Source organism: Ovis aries, chromosome 2, assembly GCF_016772045.2.
Source record: "Ovis aries strain OAR_USU_Benz2616 breed Rambouillet chromosome 2, ARS-UI_Ramb_v3.0, whole genome shotgun sequence".
Lineage (NCBI taxonomy): Eukaryota > Metazoa > Chordata > Mammalia > Artiodactyla > Bovidae > Ovis > Ovis aries.
Window position 1 is genome coordinate 235004055 of NC_056055.1, and position 26889 is coordinate 235030943.

General features: G+C 39.5%; 1 protein-coding gene across 2 annotated transcripts in view; it reads right to left on the minus strand.

Moving 5' to 3' along the window:
• Window positions 1–3585: 3585 nt before the first annotated feature.
• Window positions 3586–26889, minus strand: part of ZBTB8A (zinc finger and BTB domain containing 8A) — a 62402-nt gene continuing 39098 nt past the window's right edge. For both annotated transcript variants that reach the window (XM_060410547.1, XM_027965343.2), the window contains 3 exons: window positions 17325–18148; window positions 13939–14108; window positions 3586–9350 (listed from right to left, as the gene is read on the minus strand). In XM_060410547.1, the coding sequence (XP_060266530.1) occupies window positions 9018–9350; window positions 13939–14108; window positions 17325–18147 (1326 nt within the window). In that variant the 5' untranslated portion in view covers window position 18148 and the 3' untranslated portion in view covers window positions 3586–9017. The remainder of the gene's footprint in view (window positions 9351–13938; window positions 14109–17324; window positions 18149–26889) is intronic.

Here is a 26889-nt window from a genome sequence, read left to right on the forward strand (position 1 = left end):
GGAGTCCACCCAAACCCATGTCCATTGAGTCGGTGATGCCATCCAACCATCTCATCCTCTGTCGTCCCCTTCTCCTCCTGCCCTCAATCTTTCCCAGCATCAGGGTCTTTTCCAATGAGTCAGTTCTTTGCATCAGGTGACCAAAATATTGGAGTTTCAGCTTCAGCATCAGTCCTTCCAATGAATATGCAGGACTGATGTCCTTTAGTTTAGACTGCTTGGATCTCCTTGCAGTCCAAGGGACTCTCAGGAGTCCTCTCCAACACAATTCAAAAGCATCAATTCTTTGGCGCTCAGCTTCCTTTATAGTCCAACTCTCACATCCATACATGACAACTGGAAAAACCAAAACTTTGACTAGATGGACCTTTGTCAGCAAAGTAATGTCTCTGCTTTTTAATATGCTGTCTAGACTGATCATAGCTTTTCTTCCAAGAAGCAAGCGTCTCTTAATTTCATGGCTGCAATCACCATCTGCAGTGATTTTGGGGCCCCCCAAAATAAAGTTTGTCATTGTTTCCCCATCTATTTGCCATGAAGTTAGTTTCCTGAATGTTGAGTTTTAAGGAAAATTTTTCATTTTCCTCTTTAACTTTCACCAAGACGCTCTTTAGTTTTTCTTCGCTTTCTGCCATAAGGGCGGTGTCATCTGCATATCTGAGGTTATTGATATTACTCCCGGCAATCTTGATTTCAGCTTGTGCTTCATCCAGCCCAGCATTTCTCATGATGTACACTGCATATAACTTAAATAAGCAGGGTGACAATATACAGCTTTGATGTACTCCTTTTCCTATTTGGAACCAGTCTGTTGTTCCATGTCCAGTTCTAATTGTTGCTTCTTGACCTGCATACAGACTTCTCAGGAGGCAGGTCAGGTGGTCTGGTATTCCCATCTCTTGAAGAATTTTCCAGTTTGTTGTGATCCACATAGTCAAAGTCTTTGGCATAGTCAATGAAGTACAAGTTAGATGTTTTTCTGGAACACTCTTGCTTTTTCAATAATCCAACAGATGTTGGCGATTTGATCTCTGGTTCCTCTGTCTTTTCTAAATCTAGCTTGAACATCTGGAAGTTCACAGTTCACATACTGTTGAAGCCTGTGCAAAGATGGGCACAATAAAGGACAAAAATGGTATGGATCTAACAGAAGCAGAAGATATTAAGAGGTGGCAAGAATACACAGAACTGTACAAAAAGATCTTCATGACGCAGATAACCATGATGGTGTGATCACTCACCGAGAGCCAGACATCCTGGAATGCAAAGTCAAATGGGCCTTAAGAAGCATCACTACAAGCAAAGCTAGTAGAGGTAATGGAATTCCAATTGAGCTATTTCAAATCCTAAAAGATGATGCTGTGAAAGTGCTGCACTCAATATGTCATTAAATTTGGAAAACTCAGCAGTGGCCACAGGACTGGAAAAGGTCAGTTTTCATTTCAGTCCCAAAGAAAGGCAATGCCAAAGAATGTTCAAACTACTGCACAATTGACTCATCTCACATGCTAGCAAAGTAATGCTCAAAATTCTCCAAGCCAGGCTTCAACAGTATGTGAACTGTGAACTTCCAGATGTTCAAGCTGGATTTAGAAAAGGCAGAGGAATCAGAGATCAAATTGCCAGCATCTGCTGGGTCATCAAAACAGTGAGAGAGTTCCAGAAAAATATCTACTTCTGCTTCACTGACTACACCAAAGCCTTTGAGGGTGTGGATCACAACAAACTGTGGAAAATTCTTCAAGAGATGGGAATACAGACCACCTGACCTGCCTCTTGAGAAATCTCTATGCAGGTCAGGAAGCAACAGTTAGAACTGGACATGGAACAACAGACTGGTTCCAAATAGGGAAAGGAGTACATCAAGGCTGCATGTTGTCAACCTGCCTATTTAACTTCTATGCAGAGTACATCATGGGAAACACTGGGCTGGATGAAGCACAAGCTGAAACCAAGATTTCTGGGAGAAATACCAATAACCTCAGATATGCAGATGACACCACCCTTATGGCAGAAAGTGAAGAAGAACTAAAGAGCCTCATAATGAAAGTGAGAGGAGAGTGAAAAAGTTGGCTTAAAGCTCAACATTCAGAAAACTAAGATCATGGCATCCGTCCCATCACTTCACGGCAAATAGATGGAGAAACAATGGAAACAGTGACAGACTATTTTTTGGGGGGCTCCAAAATCACTGCAGATGGTGATTGCAGCCACGAAATTTTTTAAAAGATGCTTGCTTCTTGGAAGAAAAGCTATGATCAACCTAGACAGCATATTAAAAAGCAGAGACATTACTTTGCCGACAAAGGTCCGTCTTATCAAAGCTATGGTTTTTCCAGTTGTCATGTATGGATGTGAGAGTTGGACTATAAAGAAAGCTGAGCGCCAAAGAATCGATGCTTTTGAAATGTGGTGTTGGAGAGGACTCTTGAGAGTCCCTTGGACTGCAAGGAGATCCAAGCAGTCTATCCTAAATGAAATCAGTTCTAAATATTCATTGGAAGGACTGATGCTGAAGCTGAAACTCCAAAATTTTGGTCACCTGATGCAAAGAACTGACTCACTAAAAGAGAGTCTGATGCTGGGAAAGATTGAAGGCAGGAGAAGGGGACAACGGAGGATGAGATGGTTGGATGGTGTCACTGACTCTATGGTCCTGAGTTTGAGTAAACTCCGGGAGTTGGTGATGGACAGGGAGGCCTGGTGTGCTGCAGTCCATGGGTCGCAAAGAGTCGAACACGACAGAATGACTGAACTGAACTGAACTAAGCCAACCCACTGTGCGGGCTAGACTTGTGATGACTTTGTGGTCAGTTCTTAACCTTCAGTCTCCTGTTTCAAACTGGGAGGAGTAAGTGCCTAGCTCAGTGGCATTAGATCTAGTAAAGACCCGGCTAACTGAGGCTGTTGATCAGGCGCCCACTACGCACAACACAGCATTTTCTAGTCACCATCCTGCTTTCCAGAATCTAGCTTTAGGGGTGTCTGATAGGTTGGGGCCCTCTTTGGGGGTCTCACTGTCAGATTCTCTGGTAGCTTTCTAGGAAAAGTAGTTGTAGGGGAAATAGGACTGAAAAGGGAAAGATTCTCACTCTTCAATCCCACTCACTGGTGTAGTCTTCCCTGAAAATAAGAATGTGAAGCCACACGACCATCTGTCTGAGCACGAATAGTGTTGCTGGTGGTCAGGGAAAAACATGGGCTTTCATTTTTTTTAACACGGCCCCCAAATACTGGAGCATCTGGTGCCAGTGCTTATAGGCTCCGTTTTCCACTGCTGTATTCCTTGTGAATTTTTCCCCCAGGAGAAAAAAAGTTTTAAATCAACTCAAATATGCAACAAAAGGCACACCATCTCTTTTATTTCAGTGTTTAACCTTTTCGAATTCTGCAAGAAAGTGCCACTTCGTTATTGGATTTTTCTTTTGGTAAGAGATTAAGAAGTGGTGTCTGCAATACACACTAGTACTGAACAGATATACTCATGTTTGAATTGCAAACATAACCGCAACTGTGAGAATGAGGATGATGCTCGAAGCAAAACTTGTTTCAAGTTATTTAAAAAAAAAAGTTTAATGGCAATACTTGAATAAAGCAAAGAAATTTATTTTTGTTTCCAAATTAATCTGAAGCCTTCTTTAAATAAGATGTCTTGCTTTCGAGTTCTATTTCTCTGGTATGAGATTTAACTTGACTAAAAACTGATTTAATCCAATTCATTGATGGAATGTAAATGTGTAACAATTAAGTTTCACAGTGCTTGGAGAGTATTCTGGTTTCTTTATAAAAAGTGAAGAAATATTAAAGCTTGCAAAATTCCAGGACATACTATTTCAATCACATATTCCTAATATAGTTCTTTTATTACTCTGAAGTACTGTGTGAATTCCCAGACTGCAATAGGTACTGAAAATCAAATAAAAATGCAAATACATCCCAAAGTAAAAATGGGTTATTTTAAGACTACCCACTAATTTAGTGTCCATATTATTTGATCCTAATAAAAACTTCAGATGAGGGAACATGCACAGTATCTTGAAACTTCACAAAAAATGTTTTCTTGAACTCAGCATCCATATTTAAATTCTTCCCCTTAATTATAGGGTTGAGAACCAGTGGACTGGAAGGTGAAATGGTTCTACTGCCCATCCTTAGCACCTATCGGGGGAGGACAAAGGGAAACTTTGACTAGGGGACCTATTTTGTACATAAAAGAACCACTAGGAATATTAAAAAAAAAAAAGAACAAAACCTTTTACGCAGGCCCCATCTGCCAGAGATTCTGCTTTAATTAGGCATCTGTATTTTTAAAAGCTCCACGAGTGATCCTAAAGTGCAGTCAAGGTTGAGAAATACTGATCTAGGTAAAAATGTTCCATTTTTTTCCCTTATGGGCTGAATAAGTTAATAAAAGAATTAAACAGTTTTAAATAATATCAATAAGGAATTAAAAAGATTTTCCCAATGAACAAATCAAGAAACTGTATAATGGATCTGTGTATTTAGAAATCTGAAAAAGTGAAGTAAAGTATAATCAGTTCTCAGACGTATTTGACAAGTTGTCTTTAATGTAATAATGTTTGCAAATAATCAAATCAAGGCCAAAGGTAAAGACATGACTGGCATTACCCTGGTCACTGGCTTCCTATCTAACAGTGATGAAATATGCAATGGTTTTTGCTGGTGTGAAGAAAACAAAAAGAGATGAGGAAAAGTGTTTATCATGCTTTCAAATAAGTACATTTCAAAATGTTTTGCCTTTGGGGAATTCCTTGACAGTCCAGGGTTTCCTTGATAGCTGAGTTGGTAAACAGTCCACCTGCAATGTGGGAGACCTGGGTTCGATCCCTGGGTTGGGAAGATTCCCTGGAGAAGGGAAAGGCTACCTACTCCAGTATTCTGGCCTGGAGAATTCTATGGACTGGGGGTCCATGGGGTCGCACAGAGTTGGACACGACTGAACGACTTTCACCTTCCTTCACTTTGGCAGTGCAGTCGTTAGGGCTCAGTGCTCCCACGGCAGGGGGACAGGTTCAGCCCCTGGTTGGGGAGCTTAGACTCCGCATGCTGGTCAGTATGGCCAAATTAAAGCAAAATACAGTAAAATGAACTTTCCACTGCAAAAAAAAAAAGAAATTTAAAAAATTGCCTTTAGAAGTTAGTCCTTTGGCTTCTCCTGTCTATCTTATTAATATATTTCACTTTTTGTTGGCACTAATACTTTATGGAGAAGGCTGACAAGTTAGAAAATGAAGTTGTTAGATTCTCTGTGGATTTCATTTTTCTGGTCTCTTCATGGCACAATTAGCATCAATAGTTAAGAAACTCCTGTATCAAAATAAAATATTAATTATACTTTACAATATATAAAGCAGCTGGCTAAATAATGCCACTGGCATAACAATCTGAATCTTTATCACTGAAACTCTTGTAACCAAAGTCACACCCTTTACATAATATTTATTCTGTATAGGATTTATTATCCACATACAATGACGTCAGCTTTAAAACAATTGTTACTTGTATAAACTCATCTTATAAAATAGAGTAATACACAACACACCTCAGTGATTTAAGCTGATATTCTAGGATTCAGAAAATCTGATTATTCTAATTCCAATTTCTGCACTGTTTCACTGGGTTGTCTTAGGTAGGTTGCTTTATTGTTCTGTGCCTTAATTTCTTTACCTTTCATGTGATAAACATCCTATTTCATAGATACTTAAAGAATAACATAAAAATTATTAAATACTTTGCAAATATAAAATGCTATATAAATGATAAATAGTAATACTGATCCATTCTAATATAAAATAACATACAACTTTCCATTTATAAAGTTTGGTCCTCCAGTACCTACTAATATCAAGCTTCCCAGTTAAACACATCTTATGCTATTTTTTTTTTTTTTTTAGTGATTTTTTCCATAGCATGAAGTTTAGGACTCCAAATACGTATAACCAGTATGAGTGGAAATTTCAATACATCTTAGCAAGACTTGGCAAAATAACTTTAATGAATTGAGTTCTGAGCTCATAAGTAACTGAAACACTAAACTTTTTATCCATTCAGTGGTAACTTGGCCACATAAAAGAAGTAACCATGTTTGATTTCATCATTCAAACATACAATATTGAAAAATTTTTTCTGAAAAAGGTCTTAAGATGTGGTAACTCTAGAGGAAACCTTGTAAAGATGTGATTTGCTGCTCTAAGAGATTCTATGGTTACCAGCTTAGAAGTGCCAGGAGTAGCAGGAGTAATAAAGTGAGAGTGTAATGCTCAAAGGGAATTTAAAAAGTGATCCAGTCCAGGGTTTTCAGTGTTGGACTCCTGAGCTCTGCAGAAGTGTGTGGGGAAAGGCTTGCAAAGAGCTTTAACCAGAGCAGCTCTGTTATTAGTTTCCTTTAAATGCTGAACTTCTCTACGAAACACTTTATTTGAAGAAAGGGTTTCGTGAGTTAAAAAAAAAAAAAAAAAAAACCCTTTTAAACCACCAACCTAGTCTATTTTGCTTCCTCCAGACACTAGCCATGACTGCAGTGGTGCTTTATTTTTGCAAAACTTCATCCCGTCAACCAGATACTCTTGAGGACCATAGCCTTACAAGGGTATTCAGAAGCTGACAAACAGCATTATTGTAAGAGCAAACTTTGGTCTAACCAACTTCCATTATTTTCCTAATGTTAAAAAAAAATCTTGGCATAAATCAAGTTTATATTAACAGATTATACCCCTATGTAACATTTTCCCACATTTAAGAGCCAAAGAATTCAGTTTTCTTAGAAACCATTAATCGACAGTTTCACTCTAGGAAAGAATTGGTCTCTAAAGTCTTAGATAAATATGATATGATACTGTAGCTATTATTTACAACTTACAAACATGTCACAAATGTTCTTTTATATACTAAAATAACAGAACAGATGTGCTATCTAATTTGGTGAATCTGATAGCTGTTTTATGGGGATTGCTCAATGCTTGTTATAAACAATTATGAGAAAGCATATCTCTGATAAGGCTCTACAAGTGCTGGTGGCACTGTGTTCCGTGGACGTTGCTGACATTCATGCTGATGTTTGCATGCAGAATATAGTAGCATTAAAGAACATTTAGGTCATAGACTAAAGTGCGTTAAAGTATACACATGCACGCATGACTTCATTTCTATAAATAAAGCTCAAATCAGTCATTTTTCTTATTGGCTCCAATGGTTCAGAATCATATTATGCTTATGTTTCCTCTCTCATGTGTAACAGTTTAATTGTTAAGACTCCTGATTCAGGAATGGTCATACTGGGAGATAACAAACGCAACGCACACTATCCAGTCTTGAAGCAACTGGAAATTACCATCAGGACAATCTCGAAAAAAAAAAAATCAGAATTAAGTACCATAAAACAAAGTGGTTATCACCTATTAATTTAAAAAAATGAAAGAAATTAACCACTTTAGCCCACAAATTGGTGTTAAGGACAATCGTTAATTAAAGAATAAGAGAAAATAATAATATAAAAACTATATTGAGGTATGTCATGGCAGTTAAAAATACAGAGTACTACATGGAGCCTCTCTCTATCAAAATTAAATTAAAAGAAGCTTAATTGGGATAACTTGCCAAGACTTCTATGAAGGACAATTTTTACTTCTAGTATTTAATCTTTACAACTAAAATAATGCTTCTTCACTTTGACTGTAATTTTGGAATGTTTTATAATTTATGTAGGGGAGGAGTTAAAACTTCATTTTGCATCCTAGTAGAAAAGTTTGTTTTAAAAAATTACATAAGCAAAGATGTTTAAAGAACTTAGGAGAATAACTTGTTCAAATAGTTTTATACATAAATTTTACATATAAATAACATAAAAACATGTCAATAGATACTGTAGGGACATTGCTTGACACTTCTTGAATAGCTCTAGTGCAAGGTATTATATGTTGTCGAAGGTGATTAAATTCTTCTTCTTTCATATGTTCTCATTCTCATAGGCTTCTTTTATAATTATTGCAGACTGGTGAGGTTTGACAATTCAAGGAGAGACAGTTGAAAGAGGACTATTTAAAATCAAAACCTGTCCAATCTCTGGTCCCACCACTTACACTTTCTGACCTTAATTTCCTTATTTGTACATTAGAGACAGTGCTATCTACCTTGCTGATTAGGTGGGGAAATGCAAGAAAGAGCACTTTATAAATAATAAAGCAGTATATATATGTAGGAAATTACTCTTAAGAACTGGTAAGAACCTCCAGTTTTCACTCTTTTTTTTCTTTAGAGAGGAAGATAGCTATATTGACCGATCTTCAAAAACTACGTCGACAATATTAGGTTCCCGCTTTCAGAAAATGATGTCTATATATAATCTCTGGTCAGCTTCTTCTTTTTTTTTTAAATACTGACTACATAAGAGTAACTTCTAATTTAATGACAAAAATTTCAAATATGAATGACTTCAAACATTTAGACTTGCCTTCTGCCATAATCCTAAAACACTTTGCATATTGGAATTATGATAGGTCATTTTAGATCCAAAGTTAACAGAAAGTCTAATTAGTTAAGTCAGGTAGGTTTCCAGACCCTTAAATGTGCTCTGACCTAGTTCCCTGCGAAAATTTAATAGTGGTAGTTTACATGTTTGTGAAATACTTTGAAATTATTTTATATAAAGTTTGGTTGTGGTGAATTTATTGAAAATATTTTCTTTGAAAATAGTTCCCTAAGTAGATTTTTCAATATATTTTTTTAAAAGGTATTTCTGTAACACAATAAAAGTAAGAGGATTAAATTGTTCATCCAGCGTGTCAACTCAAGCTAGGTCTTTCTTTCTAGTGCAGCAACAGATTTTAGGGCAGTAAAGTTCAGAATGGATACAATGGCCTGTTCAGAAAGCATGCAAGTGGTGTCAGGCCATTACTTTTAAGTTGATCTGAAAATTTGTTGATTAGACTCTGACCGTGGAAAGAGAGTGACACATGAACGTCAGTGTAAGCTGCAGGCCCTGTTGGTTCACATTCCAGCTACCTGATGTTGGGCTTTATTTCCTTTTCTTCTTCTTCTTCACTATCATCCACCTGTTGTATGACCAGATCGGCAGACCCATCCTCGACTATCTCCACGTACGATCTGTTCTCATCTTCACCCATGTGCCATCTGGAATCCTTATCTCCATCTGATGGGGACATAAGATGCTGTTCAGCTTCCAGATCAATGGGGAGGCTGTCTATGCCAACTTCAGCAAGGCACTCATTACAGAGTCTGTAGCGCCTGGTTCCTTCCTGTACCACTTGGCCTGTTAGGTCAGTCACGTGGCGCTTGCATTTTCTGCAGATAAGTTTGCATGCCTGGTGAATCTGTGTAGAGAATTAAATAGCGATTAAAAAAAAAAGATTTTTCAAAAGCAGAATAGTTTGATATTCTAAGTACCAGTTCATAAATTTAACATGTTCAAAGCCAAGCATTAATATTAAATTAACATCTAGTTTATTAGAAAAAGGTCACAGGTTTTGGTAATAAAGTAATGTCACAGAAATATCAAACACTAGCTTTCTCTAAATTATGTCTATTATGTTTTCATGGTTAATATTACATACTTAATAATTTCACATATCCCTTAATCCAATAGTATTTTTATTTCTGAGGTAAGTGAAGTCGCTCAGTTGTGTCCGACTCTTTGTGACCTCATGGGCTGTAGACTACCGGGCTCCTCTGCCCATGGGATTTTCCAGGCAATAGTCCTAGAGTGGATCGCCATTTCCTTCTCCAGGGGATCTTCCCAACCCAGGGATCGAACCCGGGTCTCCCGCATTGTAGACAGACGCTTTACCATCTGAGCCACCAGGGAAGTCCATATCTGAGGTAACATGGGACATATTTCCAGAATAATAATTGTAAACACTTAATATCTGCCATATACTATTCTAAGGACTTTACATATCTTAATTCAGGAGAAAAAACTATTTTGTTATTTTGCTTGAGGAAGAAAAAATAATGTCCCAAATGTAAATTTATAAAAGAATATTTTTTGATGTAAGGATTATTGCCACTTTTATTAATGAAAGATGTTGTAGAAAGAAGACTGGTCTCTCTGCTTCTGTTATTTTCTAATCTTGTCATTTACTAACCATGTATAGTGAAGCAAGTCATTTAAAACAGAAACCTGCCTCCAGGGTGACTGTCAAAGTATTTAGAAACTGGTAAGGTATGGGTACCACGCAAACAGAATAGAAGCTTGATGACCAGAACGGATACTAGTTATAAACAACCAAGATGGTGGTTCTGCTACATATTGGTCTATTACTATTCGCAACCGCTCCCTTATTACCAATAGGGATACACTTCAGTTTGTGTGGACCAAATGAGTTAATATGTGTGAAATGCTTTGCGAAGAGGTTATAATTGATGAATAATTATATATTATAGTTAGTAATAAATAACTTTGTTCAATAACTATCCGAGTAGTAGATTATAGATTCTAGCCTAAAAATTATTGCATAATATTAACTATTTAATGCTAAATTAATATTTATGGCATATTCATTCAGATAAAGTTGGAATGCTATGAAGTAGACCACCAAATACAAGTAATCAAAAAACCCAAGAAAACTAATGCGGTCGGGTAACATAGCTAAGAATATGTATGGGACTAACACTCAGTACACTTATTATCTTCTGCTTAACCACTGACATATTACTCACTAAATGCTGAAAGTACATAATTTAAGTGTATCTTTATTTCTCCTGAGACAGTAGCAGTATTATGGTTATCATCAGGCATTATTCTTGTTATAAAGTTTGGACACAGATTCATGTTCACCCACCTTCAAATCCAACACAATTAAGAAGACAAAGAAATTAAGTGAAACACTGTAATGTTAAAATTGAAAATATTATCATGAACTTGTTATTTTAAAAATTCGCATCTTCTAGCTCAGAAAGGGGCTTCCCTCATAGCTCAGTTGGTAAAGAATCTGCCTGCAATGCAGGAGACCCAGGTTTGATTCCTGGTTTGGGAAGATCCCCTGGAGAAGGAAATGGCAATCCACTCTAGTATTCTTGCCTAGAGAATCCCACAGACAGAGGAGCCTGATGGGCTATAGTTCATGGAGTTGTAAGAGTTGGATATGACTTAGTGACTGAACGATCACCAGCTCAGAAAGAATATAAAAAGAATGCCCTAATAACAGTGAGCGCCCTGGGTGTTCAAATGTTGGTTTCTAATTTCATCCCCCACTGAAATGTACCATAGCTCCTTTGAGAAAAGGCTGATTCCAGTTTTGTGTCTGGGGAAGTACAAGACTGGCCTAGGGCTCTTTTAGAGCCAGAAAACTAATTCACTTTGAAAATTTAATGGGTTGTGAGCCAGCTTCAAGGGTACCCACTGCACAAATTTGAAAACCTGAGTATCAAAAAGAATAACTGTTATGGATCCAAACACAATGAATCAATGAAAATTCATGTAATAACACTGTATGTTATTAAAAAAAAAAAAGCCAGAAGAAACTCATACATCATTTGAGGCTACTATTAAATCAACTCCTTACTCTGAAAATTGCTAATTAAAGGGAAATAAACATTTATATGCTTTTTCCTGTAGGAACCCTATTTCAAAGTAACCTAATAGCCCCAGGTGATGAAGAAAAGCTTTACTTTATAGAATTCCAGCTAGTAATACAGAAGGAAGGATAAAATCAGTAAATCATTTCACAACTCCAAGTAAAATTAATCATTTGGACAGAGATTACCAATTGGTATTAATATTATTAAATGAATACTGATGGGGAAATAGTAATATAATACCAAAGTAGTTCCACAGAGATTCTTTTCTAATTATAATGCAATGGTATCATCACCCTAATCCAGAGATCGATCGTAACGGGAATGATGGGTCCACCAGATATTATGTGTCTCCTAAAGTGCTGTGCTGTGCTTAGCTGCTCAGTCATTTCTGACTCATAGCGACCCCATGGACTGTAGCCCACAAGGCTTCACTTGTCCATGGGGCTTCTCCAGGCAAGAATACTGGAGTGGGTTGCAATGCCTTCCTCCAGGGGATCTTCCCAACCCAGGGATCAAAACAGGGTCTCCTGCATTGCAGGTGGATTCTTTACCAGGTGAGCTACCAGGGAAGCCCGTCCTCAGGTGATACAATAAGAAATACATAATTTCTTCCTTGATGAAAGTATTTAACTTGAATCCATTAAGCCTTTAGACTAAACTTCTAGTTTTTGGAAAATGCAGGGGGGATAGAAGGACAAGCTAACTGACACCATGTAGAAGCAAGCAGAGAAACCCAGATGTAGGATATTTTGTAAAACAACTGGCTCAGTAATCTTCCCAGACCAGGGATCAAACCCGTGTCTCAGGCACTGAACCACCAGGGAAGCCTCATGATAAAGTGTTAAGAATGGTACTAGCTAGGTGGTAAATATGATATTTTTATTTTCTTATTCTTACTTCTGTTTATTTTCTTACTTTTTATAATGCATATTTATTGCTTCTGTAATAATAAAAGGTTATTTTAATTTTTGAAAATTTAGCTTCAGAAATTAAGGAAGGCAGAGAGTTTGTTTTGCTCACTGCTGTATATCTAGCATGTAGAAAAGGGTCTGGCCCAGAGTGTGCTCAATATATATTTGTTGAATAAATAACTATAAAGTAATGCACCAAGTGACCCAATGCCCTTCAAAATTAAAAGGAGTTTGTATAAATGGAATGAAAGTATGAATAATACTTTTATTATTATAATACTTATAATACACAGATTTTGAAAAAACTTCTTGCTGCAAGATGAACAGTGGAATAAATCCTGTGTCACTACCTTATTAAACCACCAGAGCACCGAACAGAAAATTCCCTGGGATCTTTCTGACTGTTGACAGCCTACTCCCTGATTGACAGTCGCTCTCTAACCCTTCTTATTCCTTTCCTTGAGGAGACTAGAGAAACTGGAGAGGCGTGATGGAGAGGGCGTAGTGTGGAGAGGTCAGACAGCAGAAACCAGACCGACAGCCTACCAGAAAAGGATTCAAGAGTTACCAGTGGATGCCGAGTATCTGCAGTGGTGATTCTGACCTAGACATTTTTATAGCTTACGTTGTCTTCAGCTCTGAAATGACTGGGATATAAAAACACGTTAGATTTTAAGTGAATTGAGACGGATATTCAAAAGAACGTCGCTTGGACTTTCCTGGTGGTCCAGCGTCCAGAGTCTGCCTACCAATGCAGGGGACACAGGTTCAGTCCCTTGTCCAGGAAGATTCCACGTGCCACAGGGTGACTGGGCCTGTGCATGACTGCACCTGCGCGCTAGAGCCCCTGCTCCGCAACAAGGGAAGCCTCCCCACACACCATAACAGAAGTAGCCCCTCACAACTAGACAGAGTCTGCTCGAAGCAACGAAGATTCAGCACAGCCAAAGATACATAAGAGCTTTAAAAAAAAGAACATCCCGTACTTCAAGGTTTCAAAGGAGACTAAGAAAATCTGTTTTTAAAAATGTATAGGGACTTCCCTGGTGGTCCAGTGGTTAAGAATACCCCTGCCAATGCAGGGGACAGGGGTTCAATCCCTGGTGCAAGAAGCTCCCACATGTTGGGGGGCACCTAACCCAGTGGGCCACAACTACTGAAGCCTGTTCTCTACAGCCTGTGTTCCACAAGAGAAGCCGCAACAGTAAGAAGCCAGCACACCACAGCTAGAGAGTAGCCCCTGATGGCCGCAGGAGAAAGCCTTCACGCAGCAACAGAGATCCCGAGCAGCAAAAAAATAAAATCAACAAATAAGACAATGCATTATGTGCAAAGTAAAAACATTAAATTAGAAACTTAAAAAGATACTGCAGAGTTATACGAAAAGATTTTCCTAGTAAACTAAATCATCCTAAGGCAGATAAATGCATATATTTCCTAAAAGTGAAACAATGTAAAACCATGTACATACTGTTCGAAAATGGCTACTTAGATGGTCGAGCCGACTAAATCTTTTCCCGCAGGCTTGACAGGGGTAGGGTCTTTCTCCAGTGTGACAACGGAGGTGGCGCTTGAGGTCTGCCTTCCGCTTCACCACATGTGTGCAGTATGGGCACTTGAACCTCATCCTGGGCAGGTCATCTGTCAGGAGACAGTTTGATTAAATCACCAGAAAGTTTGTCATCACAATCCTAATAACATCAAGAATCCAAAAGGGGCTGGAGAGTCCAGTCTCAGAAAGGTAGGCAAAAAGGAGAAGGAAGACATTTAATGAAGACTAGATTGTTGATGTTATCCTAAGTACAGAACTATAACTTCAGGATCTGATTTATTTACAAAGTCTGGGTAATTTACACTGTCCAACTTATCTTTTTATTTAATGTCTTAGAGTCACTAGATTTGAAAAGCAAAGTGGTAGCTGCGTGTTTAATCATTCAATTGTGTCCGACTCTTTACAACCCCATGGACTGTAGCCCACCAGGCTTCTCTGTCCATAAGATTTTCAGGCAAGACTACTGGAGTGGGGTTGCCATTTCCTTCTCCAGGGGATTTTTCCCTGCCCAGCAGTCAAACCCATGTCTCCTGCACTGGCAGGTGGATTCTTTACGATCTTAAAATTGTAGACACACTCCAAAAGTTAAAGTGATCACTGTTTATGTTTTTAAGTAACTCATTTTATTTACACATATTTATCCCCCCTGCTTTTACTTTTCATACAGTTGTACTGCTTTTCTTTCAAAGGTGAAAAAGTTTCAAGGATATTTTACCCTTTAGTTTCAAAACTCATATGGATTCAAAATGTTACTTGTAGTTGAAGGCAAACATCATCAATTTAGTAATAGTTAAATTCAGCTGTCATTACTCATTTTAAAAATTATTTTCTCATTCTTACTGTCATTTTGCTTGTATTTTTTGGCTGTGCTGTGTGGCACATGGGATCTTAGTTCCACCGCCAGGGACTGAACTCTTGCTCCTTGCACTGGAAGTGCAGAGTCTGAACACCTGGACCACCAGGAAGGTCCCCCAGTGGTTCATTATTGAAGTCAGATTTAAATAACCTAGAATGATAAAAGGGCAAAGCCCAAGAAACCATAACTTTTTTGCTGTTTTAAAATACAACAAAGATTTCCCATATTTGCTGTTATTTCTGTCTGCCTTGGCCAGTGGTAGAGTGCCTCAGGATTTTCAGTAAGCTCTGCAATATGATACAATCTTAAGTATTTTCATGGTAGCATCCTACAGGAAAATGTGATCAGTAAAAGTCAATCGGGATGAATATTATTTTTAAATGTTATCTACAACAAGATTATTTTCTAAAATTTATATCACAACCAGGGAAATGTGAATATTGACTGGCTTTTAGTGATATTAAGGACTTGTTAATTTTATTTACATATGATGATAATGGTATTGTAGTTTTTTAAGTTTATATTTTAGGGACACATTCTGAAATATTTACAGATGAAGACATATGATGTTTGAGATTTACTTAAAAAGGGGAAGACCTGGAGAAGGAAATGGCAACCAACTCCAGTATTCTTGCCTGAAAAGTCCCATGGACAGAGGAGCTTGGTGGGTCCAAAGGGTCACAAAGAGTTGGACATGACTGAACAAAGCAGAGCAGACATACAGTGGATGCTGTTCTAAAATAATGTACATAAAAATTGTTTGTATTCTGAATATCCTATGTACAATAAAAGATTATTAAAATAAAAAGGGGGAAGAGTCAGGAGCAGAGGTACAAGACTGGTCATGAATGGGACTGGGTAATAATGGGTGCATGGGGTTAATTATAGTATTCTCTGTACTTATATATATATATTTGGAACTTTTCTAAAATTAAAAAATTTAAATATATAGTCTAAATATTATGCTCTGCAGTTTAATTTTATCACAATTTTCCTTTAAATTCACATGTAAACTATTAAGCATGGCTTCCCTGATAGCTCATTTGGTAAAGAATCTGCCCGCAATGCAGGAGACCCCAGTTCAATTCCTGGGTTGGAATGATCCGCTGGAGAAGGGATAGGCTACCCACTCCAGTATTCTTGGGCTTCCCTTGTGGCTCAGGTGGTAAAGAATCTGCCTGCAATGAGGGAGACCCTGGGTTGGGAAGATCCCCTGGAGAAGGAAAAGGCTACCCATTCCAGTATTCTGGCCTGGAGAATTCCACGGACTGTACAGTCCGTAGGATCGCAAAGACTGGGACGTGACTGAGCAACTTTCACTTTCACTTTTCAAACTACTAAGCAAATCTGCTAACGATTAATTGGGGGGACTAGATGATATGCCAGAGAAGGCAATGGCACCCCACTCCAGTAATCTTGCCTGGAAAATCCCATGGATGGAGGAGCCTGGTGGGCTTCAGTCCATGGGGTCGCTAAGAGTCGGACACGACTGAGCGACTTCACTTTCACTTGGCAACCCACTCCAGTGTTCTTGCCTGGAGAATCCCAGGGACGGGGAGCCTGGTGGGCTGCCATGTCTGGGGTCGCACAGAGTCGGACACGACTGAAGCAACTTAACAGCAACAGCAACAGATGATATGCATTTCTAATCTTTGTTCTCTACTTTGAAACTATCAGCCTACATAATCTCTCTGCATTTTACTATCATAGAAATGAGATATCTCATGGTGTTGCACACAGAATTACAGTATAAATGTTGTTTTTAAAAATTATGCATTAAAAAATAAAAAAAAATTAAAAAATAAAAATTATGCATTTATATCTTAATAAAGATTTAATTTATTTTAGGTATTAGGGCTGTAAACCTTTGCCAATATGCATGATTGCTCTATTTAATTTTTCTATATAAAAATACTCCTCCTGAGTGAATACTCAGAAGAAAAATAAACTAGTTAAAGTGAAAGTGTGATGTATAACTGAATCACTTTGCTGTACATCTGAGACTAACACAATACTGTTAATCAGCTGTTCTCTAATATAACTTTAAAAAAATAAATTGAAAATATGTTTCTTAAGGACTGAGCCATTTAAAAAATAAATTAAAAATATGTTTCTTAAGGATTGAGCCATTTACAAAAGAATTTTAAACATCTAACAGTAATCTAATAATCTACAGAAAAGCAGGTCTGGAAAATCATGGGTTTCTGACCCTCAGAACTCTATTGTTTTGACTTACTAAATTTATCCAATATTTTAATTTTAAAAATTAACCTTTTATGTATAGAAGTCCTTCTCTTCATTAGAGAAGTATGACCTTTTAAAAAGAAAAAAAAAAAAAAAAAACCAGACTTGGTTCAACTGCCCTAAAACCAAGGGCATGTTGAGACAGGATTGATTTACATTGGAGTCTTGGAACCTGACTGAAAGGACTAATTCTCTATTTGGGTACCTGGAAAACTTCTTGACGTGACATCAGATCCTTGACCATACTGATAGCTAACAGGAGTAGAGTCCATTTCGGCATTCATCTGCGCCTGTTCTTCAGACTGGGAAACGTGGCTGGAAGAATCAGATGTCCGTGCTTCTCGCTTGCTTGACTTATAATGAGTCATTTCAGAAGGCTGTGACAACCTCAAATGTTTGGACTTTTTAATGGAATCTTTCCTTTGTTCATGCTTGGTCAGAGGCTGTTGAGTATTCCTTTGGGAGGCTGGGTGGTAATTATACTTACTCCAAGATTTCCCGCTTATTATACCTGCTCCTTGATCTGGGCTTAGGTGAGAACGAGGAGAACTGCTTTCATCTTGCCAGCCACTGCTATAAAAAGAGGAGCGTTCTACACCATTAGAACTGGCATCTTTATCAGAGAGGCTGAAATAGCGATCCTTTTCTTTCTCACTAATGTCTAACGAAGATTTAATAAAGGTCTTACATACACTGATGACATCAGTCATCTGAAGGAAGCTAGCAGCTGACATCACTTCTATGACATTCTGACCTGTGAGAGAGAGCTTGCCGGAATAGACAAAGTCCAGGATAACTGTAAAAGTGTCAGGAGAGAAGGCCTGAAACGTTGCTGTGGTTGGCTGACTTGTCTCCTTGGAGTTCTGAGAAAGAAGCATTTTAAAGTAGCCGCTACTAGCAAATAAGACATTTCGATGGGCTTTGAAGACCTTCCCTTCAACCAGAATACTGCAGTCACAAAATACATCCTGCCTGCGCTGCTCATTCAGTTGTTGCAGGAGGTGAGACTGATGAGAGGAGATCTCCATTCTAGAGAAGAAAAGACACAGTGGTTACCAACACTGGAGTAACACTGCTTCTCTAAGATGAGCCAAGTGAAATGACAGAAACCTCTGTCCTTTTTCCATTAAAAACACTTCTCCTTAGAGAATATCATCTCCCAGACATAGAAGATAATAGGTTTTAGGATACCAGGTAATACTTCTTTTATGTGGAAACTTAGTTCCCTGACCAGGGATCGAACCCATGCCCCTGGCAGTGGAAGTGTAGAGTCTTAACCACTGGACAGGCAGCGAAGTCCCTACTCTACTCTCGTGCGTGAGTGCTCAATCGTGTCTGACTCTTTGAGACTCCATGGACTGAAGCCCACCAGGTTCCTGTGTCCATGGGATTTTTCCAGGCAAGAATACTGGAGTGGGTTGCCATTTCCTTCTCCAGGGGATCTTCTTGACTCAGGGATGGAACTGGCATCTCCTGCATCTCTTGCATTAGCAGGCAGATTCTTTACCACTGAGCCACTTGGGAAGTCTTCTGACTATTTGCGATCCCATGGACTATAGAGTCCATGGAATTCTTCAGGCCAGAATACTGGAGTGGATAGCCATTCTCTTCTCCAGGGGAATCTTCCCAACCCAGGGATCGAACCCAGGTCTCCCTCATTGCAGGCAGATTCTTTACCAGCTGAGCCACCAGGGAAGGGTAGTTAATTCTACTCTTAGTTGTTTGATTTTTAGACAATTATTTGTTCAGTCATAGAACCTGGCTTGAGCATCTTCTATAAATCAGGCCTTCTGCTATATGGTAAATTAAATAGGCTTCTTTCTTGCATCTTATGTAGTTTTTGACCTAAAGGGAGTATCAGCATTAAACAAATATTCATGTGGAGTTATAAATGACAAGTGCTAAGACAGAAGGAGGTTACTCTTGGTATAAAAGTATAAACTAGTTTAGATTGGGATGGAGTGTGTTAGGGAAGGTCTCAGAGTGTGACCTCTCTGAGAAGTGCTAAGACAGAAGGAGGGTGCTCTTGGTATAAAAGTATAAACTAGTTTAGATTGAGATGGAGTGTGTTAGAGGACTCAGAGTGTGACCTCTCTGAGAAGTCACATTTAAGTTGAGACCTCAAAGGCATAATTAAGTTGAGACCTCAAAGGCATAATTAGCCAGGTGAAGAATGAAGGGAGATGATTTCTGACCTCAGCAAAATGGTGGTCTAGAAAGTATTGAAACTTCTGGTCACAAATCTCTAGAGATGCTAGCTAAAATTCAGTCAAAACTTTAAAGGTATGGTTGAGTTGCTGGGGCAGCAACATGGGCTCTGGTTTTCATCAGTAACAGAAACTGGAACTCTCTAGTCAAGGCTATGGTTTTTCCTGTGGTCATGTATGGATGTGAGAGTTGGACTGTGAAGAAGGCTGAGCGCCAAAGAATTGATGCTTTTGAACTGTGGTGTCGGAGAAGACTCTTGAGAGTCCCTTGGACTGCAAGGAGATCCAACCAGTCCATTCCGAAGGAGATCAGCCCTGGGATTTCTTTGGAAGGAATGATGCTAAAGCTGAAGCTCCAGTACTTTGGCCACCTCATGGGAAGAGTTGACTCATTGGAAAAGACTCTGATGCTGGGAGGGATTGGAGGCAGGAGGAGAAGGGGACGACCAAGGATGAGATGGCTGGATGGCATCATGGACTTGACGGACGTGAGTCTGAGTGAACTCCGGGAGTTGGTGATGGACAGGGAGGCCTGGCGTGCTGCGGTTCACGGGGTCGCAAAGAGTCGGACACGAGTGAGCAACTGAACTGAACTGAACTGAAGGGTTCAACCTTATTGAAAATGGAATAGTAAACTTTGCCCCTAAGTCCAGAGAAAAAGCAAAGAAAGCTTGTCTTGGTTGAGAGGAAAAAAGTCCCTAGGTGAGATATCAAATCCAAGGTTGTGCTTTGTGAAGTTCTGGAGTCCAAATTCATTTTGCTTGCTTGGTGTGGAAAACCTCAAGCTGAAAAATTAACATGGGAATGAGTCTTGGGCTGGTGGTGTCCGTGGGGACACCTTGCAGAAGCAAATGCCAAACTGCTTAGGAGGGAAGCTCTCAGAACCCGAAAAAGTGAAAGTGTTAGTCACTCAGTCATGTCTGACTCTCTGGGACCCCATGGACTGTAGCCCGCCAGGTTCCTCTGTCCACAGAATTCTCCAGGCAAGGATACTGAACCAGGTGGAAAATAAGCTCTGCTTAAACTGAACTCAAAGTCATTCTCTTCGCTATATAGAGTGGCTGGCTCATTTCCAGTATTGTACCACCACGATGTCTAATATCTCCTACCTTAAAAACTCCCCTTAATGGTCCAGTGGTTAAGAATCCGCCTGCCAATGCAGGGGACACAGGTTTGATCCCAGGTCCAGGAAGATTCCACATGCCTCGGAGCAACTGAGCCCGTGCACCACAACTACTGAGCCACCGCGCTCTAGAGCTCCGCAACAAGAGGCCACCACAATGAGAAGCCTGTGCACGGCTCAGAGTAGACTCCACTAGCTGCTGCTACAGAAAGTTTACGTAAAGCAGTGAAGACCCAGTATAGCCAAACAAACAAAAAAAATAACAAAAACATAATAAGCTCCCATTGATTTCACATCTATTTCTAGCCAGAAATAGATTTCTACTCCAAGTAGATTTCTACTCCATTTCTCTGCTTGCCTTACAGAAAATTCATTGAAACAGTTTTTGTCTTGTTTTTTTTCATTTGCTAGCTTCATTGCTCCTATTCTCATCAGGTTTTCATGCCCATCCATCAAAACCCATTTTTTGGAAAGACCATTATTAGTAACTTGCACGTTGTCAGATCCAGTGGTCACTTCTTTGTCCTCGTTTCACTGACCCAGTGGATCATTCTTTTCAACCTGAAACCCTTGTTTCACTTACTTGGCTGCCAGGATACCACTCCTTCATGGTTCTTCAACTGCCCACTCCTCAGGCTCCTCTCCTGATTCTTCCTCGTCTAAGCTCTAAGTGCTATGGGATTCAGGACATGCTACCCCCAAATATGGCAACTTGCTAGTGAATGTTATGAACTGAAGGAGTCTGAGTAAATAGGCAGAAGCAGGAAGGTCACTCTGATACCCCCTCCCCTCTCTGCTGCATCAGATCACAAATCCCAGGTGAGAGGTGTCCTCCCTAGACACAGAGGAAAGGAGCCTCCTTATCTCAGGAAATGAAGGGATGCCGAGAAGAATCTGAACAAACAGGCTGTACTGAGTGTCCCCAGTTCACTGAGTTTACCTCTTACTCCTTATCTACCACATTCTTTCCCACGACTGTCCACTCTTCATCAAGCCTAGCAAAAAACACACAGATCTGTCTCTTTGGGTCTTCATTTCCTTCTGAAGCCTACCTACTTTGAGTAAATTCATATACATTTCTCCTGCTAATCTGTCACTTTAATTGTCAGACACAGGCGAGGAGGAAGGTCAAGGAAAATTTTTTCTCCTCTATAGCTGGAATGTCCTTGGCCTCAGGCTCAGACCTTTCCTCTACTTATATCATTCCCTATGTGATCTCATCCAGGCTCATAGTTTTAAATACCATCTTTGAGCTTATAACTCACAGATTTACACATCTAGCCCTGACGTCTTCCCTGAGCCCCAGACTTTTATATTTATGTGCATCACCACTTAGATATTTAATAGGCATCCTGAGCTCAACATATCCAAAACCATACTCTTCATACATCCTCATCTTAAACCTGCCTTTTCTATGGTCTTATCCATCCCAGGAAATGGTAACTTCATCCCACTTATTCAGACCCAAAGCATTAAGAGTCATCTTTGATTCGGTGTTGTCAGCTTTACCTTCAAAATAAATCCAAATCCTACCACTTCTGTCCACTACTGCAGATACCGCTTCAGTCCGCCACCTATTATCAACAGCCTCCAAACTGCACATGGTAGGTGGTCAAGATGTGTTGGTTGAAACAATGAATAAATAAGTAGTCAAGTTAGGACTGAGTAATAGGTAGAAGTAACTGATTTGAAGTGAAATTGGCAGAATTTTAAATACTTTTTGGTACATACAAAGAAATATTTAACAAATATTGGTCATTTGTTAGTAACAGGAACTACTTAAAGAATCAGAATCCCCAAATCTTAAAAATGAAGATATCCTTAAAAAAACCATGGGACATCTCTGCACAAGAAGTTTTCCTAAGCTAGGTAAGGAAAACCTGATATAAATTCTGGTGCCATAAATACCAATTTAGGCATTTGTTGACCATGCAGCTTCATTTGGACATTGGAAAGACCTGGGGTGCCAGCATCTTCAAGGTTTTCTTGTTGAGTGTTGTCTTCAAGAAGTTGCTTTTTTCTTGTCCTCCTTATAGTTAACCTTGATGTCATGGAATCATCCTTCACAAAGTGCAGATTTTCTCCAGGCTGCATAATATTCAAATTATGCTTATGCCATAATTATCATGTTAAAAAATAACCATGGATTAAAGACCTAAATGTGGAACTGGACACTTTTAATATAAAACTTTCAGAGGAAAACATAGGCAGAACATTCTTTGACATAAATCACAGCAATATCTTTTTTTATCTGTTTTCCAGAAGAATGGAAATAAAAATAAACAAGTGGTACCTACTTAAACTCAAACCTTTTGCATAGCAAAGGAAACAATAAACAAAAATGAAAAGACAACACATGAATTGGGAGAAAATATTAATATTTGCAAATGATGTGACTGATATGGGATTAGTCTCCAAAATTTACATACAGTTTATGACACTTAACAGCATCAAAACAAACAGCCCACTTAAAAAATGGGTAAGAGACCTAATAATCTCTTCTCCAAAGAAGACCTGAAAGTGAAAGTCACTCAGTTGTGCCCAGCTCTTTGCGACACCATGGACTGTATAGTCCATGGAATTCTCCAGGCCAGAATACTGGAGTGGGTAGCTGTTCCCTTCTCCAGGGAGTCTTCCCAACCCAGGGATTGAACCCAGGTATCCCGCATTGCAGGAGGATTCGTTACCAGCTGAGCACAAGGGAAGCCCAAGAATACTGGAGTGGGTAACCTATCCCTTCTCCAGCAGATCTTCCCGACCCAGGAATTGAACTGGACTTCTGCATTGCAGGCAAATTCTTTACTAGCTGAGCTAAAGAAGACAAACAGATAGTCAATAGGCACATGAAAAGATGTTCAACATCCCTAATTACTAAAGAAATAGAAATAAAAACTATAACACTTCTCTTTAAGCCACTCAGAATGGCTATCATCAAAAAATTCACAAACAGTAAGTGCTGGAAAGGTTGTGGCGAGAAGGGAACCCTCCTACACTGTTGGTGGGAATGTAAATTGGTACAGCCACTATGGAGAACAGTATGGAGGTTCCTAAAAACACTAAAAATAGAGCTACCAAATGACCCTGCAATCCAGCTCCTGGGCATGTATCTGCAGATAAACATGATCCAAAAGGATACATGCACATCTGTGTTCACTGAAGCACTGTTTACAATAGCCAAGACATGGAAGCAACCTACATGTCCATGGACAGAGGAATGGATAAAGAAGATATGGTACAAACGTACAATAGAATATTACTCAGCCTTCTCTTCATTCAAAACAAAGAATGCCATTTGCAGCAACACGGATGGACCTAGTGAGTGTCATACTGAGTGAAGTCAGTCAGACAAAGAGAAATATCGTATGATATCCCTTATATGTGGAATCTAGAAAGAAATGATACAAATGAACTTACTTACAAAACAGAAAGAGACTCACAGACTTATAGAAGGAATTTATGGTTGCTGGGGGGAAGGGGTAGTTAGGGAGCCTGGGAAGGACACATACACACTTCTATATTTAAAATGGATAACAAACAGGATCTAATAATGTGTAGCCCATGGAACTCTACTCACTGTTATGTGACATCCTGGATGGGAGGGGTTTTGGGGAGAATGGATACATGTATGGAGGTAAAGAACCTGCCCGCCAATGCAGGAGACTTAGGAGATGTAGGTTCAGTCCCTGGGCTGGGAAGATCCCCTGGAGGAGGACATGAAAACTGCTCCAGTATTCTTGCCTAGAGAATCCCAAATCCCATGGACAGAGGAGCCTGGCAGGCTACAGTCCACAGGGTCACACAGAGTCTGAAGCAACTTAGCATGGCACAGCATGGAGGGTTCCCAGGTTGTGAAGTGGTAAAGAATCCGGCTGCCAATGCAGGAAACACAAGAGACGCAGGTTCAATCCCTGGGTTGGGAAGATCCCCTGGAGTAGGAAATGGCAACCTACTCCGGTATTCTTGCCTGGAAAATTCCATGGAGCCTGAGAGCTACAGTCCATCAGGTCACAAACAGTTGGACACGACTGAGTGACTGAGCCTGCACACGAGCACGGATACAGGTATGGCTGAGTTCCTTCACTGTTCACCTAAAACTATCACAACACTGTTAATCCTCTATACCCCAATACAAAAGAAAAAGTTCAAAACAAACAAACAAACCCAAATAACCATTATATTTAAGATGTAATTTTTAAAATGGCACTTCATATCTTACACAACACTTTTCTCTCCTAGAATGAATGTGTGGAGTGTCTAATCTGAACAGAGCAGCCAGAGCAACCTTTCTACAATGCAAGTGAAATCAAGTCACTTCCTGCACGAAACCCTCCAAAGTTCCCCATCCGACCCCAAAGTGCCTCTCTTGACCTGCGAGGCCCTACACCATCTGCGCCCTGTCCCTCGCAGTACCCCTCTGCCCGCATCTCCTCTGCTCTAGCCCTCACACACCGCATTCCAGCTCCAAAGCTCATTCCCAAACATGTAAGGCAAGTTCCTGCCACGAAGCCTTGTGGTACTATTCCCTCTGCTTGGAAATTCTTCCCCCAGATACACACATAGCTCCCATTCTCACATTTCTGATCTCTGCTAAAATGTCACCTTATCAGAGGGGCTTTCCTTTACCATTCTATGCAGCTCCCCCTACTCTTTACCCACTTATTTGATTACTCTCTGTTTTCTCCTTAAACTTAACGTCCTCAAGAGCAGAGAGTTTGCCTGTTTTGTTTACTTATATCCCCAGGTCCCCCTGTACAGCACTTGAGCACACAACAGGTGCTTAATCAATCCTGTTGAATGAAAGAGTCAAAAATATTAAAAGATATAAAGAAGAATTAGCAGGCATGACAAGCAGGGAATTAGAACCCCCCAAATTTGAGTAAAACAGAATAAAAATCTAATAGGCCATTAAATAAGCATGTTTAAAATGATCAAAGATAAAATGTGACATACACTAGCATATAGTCATGAACACAGACACTAGAACCAGGTAGCTTGACTGAAAGTCTGGCTCTTTCACTTAATAGCTATGTGAACGTGGGCAATGTATTAATATTTAACCTTTGTATCGCTGTTTCCTTATTCTGTAAAATAGAAGCAAAAATAGCATTTATTTCATAGGATTACTGTGAGGATTGAATGAGTTGAAGGACTGGGTTAGCCAAAAATTCTCTCAGGTTTTTCCGCAACATCGGCTGCAAAAATCCAAACGAACTTTTTGGCCAACCCAATATCTAGAGCACTTGAAACAGTATTTGGGACATAGTAAGTATTTCACAAATGTAGTTCTTTGTGAGGTACTACTTTAGCTATTCTTCTTTTACTTTATTATTATTATCCACAAGAATGGGGAGAAAAAAGAAAAGGCAGGTTTGAAAAGGAATCAAATGAACATATGAAAAACATAAGTAATGAAATTAAAACACCTCATGCTGCAAGATGAGTGCCCCATGTGCAGCTTCACGTCCACATTCCTGGCAGGAAGAAGGTGAAAAGACAAAAGGCAATTACCAGGCAATTTTAATCTTTTTTATTAGGGGAAAAAAAAAGTTTTTTCTAGATGCCACCTCCAGGGAACTTGCAACTCGATGACTAGAATCATGTCACCTAGTCTCTAGGTGCGCACTTTCACTAATGGTATAGATCAATTTCTACTTCTCAGTTTCTGCCAACACTTAATATCATCAGACTTTTAAAATTCTGCCAATCTCATGGACATACTGCTGCTGCTGCTGCTAAGTCACTTCAGTCGTGTCCGACTCTGTGCGACCCCATAGACGGCAGCCTACCAGGCTCCCCCGTCCCTGGGATTCTCCAGGCAAGAACACTGGAGTGGGTTGCCATTTCCTTCTCCAATGCATGAAAGTGAAAAGTGAAAGTGAAGTCGCTCAGTCGTGTCCGACTCTTAGCGACCCCATGGACTGCAGCCCACCAGGCTCCTCCGTCCATGGGATTTGCCAGGCAAGAGTACTGGAGTGGGGTGCCATTGCCTTCTCCAACAAAACATACAATGGTATGCTATTGCTTTTATTTGAATGGGCTGAACAACTTTTAATGTTTGTTGACCTTGATTAAGTGAATTTCTTTGCTCATTACAATGTTGCTAAGTACCACTGCATAACAGCTAACTACCAAAACAATGTTATACAATAATTAAGTATTCATTTAGCTCATGCGCTTGTGGGTTAAATGTGGCAGCCTGTCTGAAGTGGCTGTTACTCCATGGTCTGACATCTTCCTCCCAGGACTAGTAGGCCAGCCTGGACAATTTCTTCTCACAACAATGGCTAAAGGACATAAACCCAAGTGGAACTACATGAGGTCTCTTAAAGCTTAGGCTTGCAGCTGCCACTGTGTCACATGCACCACGTCCTAACAAACTAAAGCAAATCACATGGCCGAATCTAAAGTACAGAGGAGAAGAAATATCTCCTGGTCTGTTA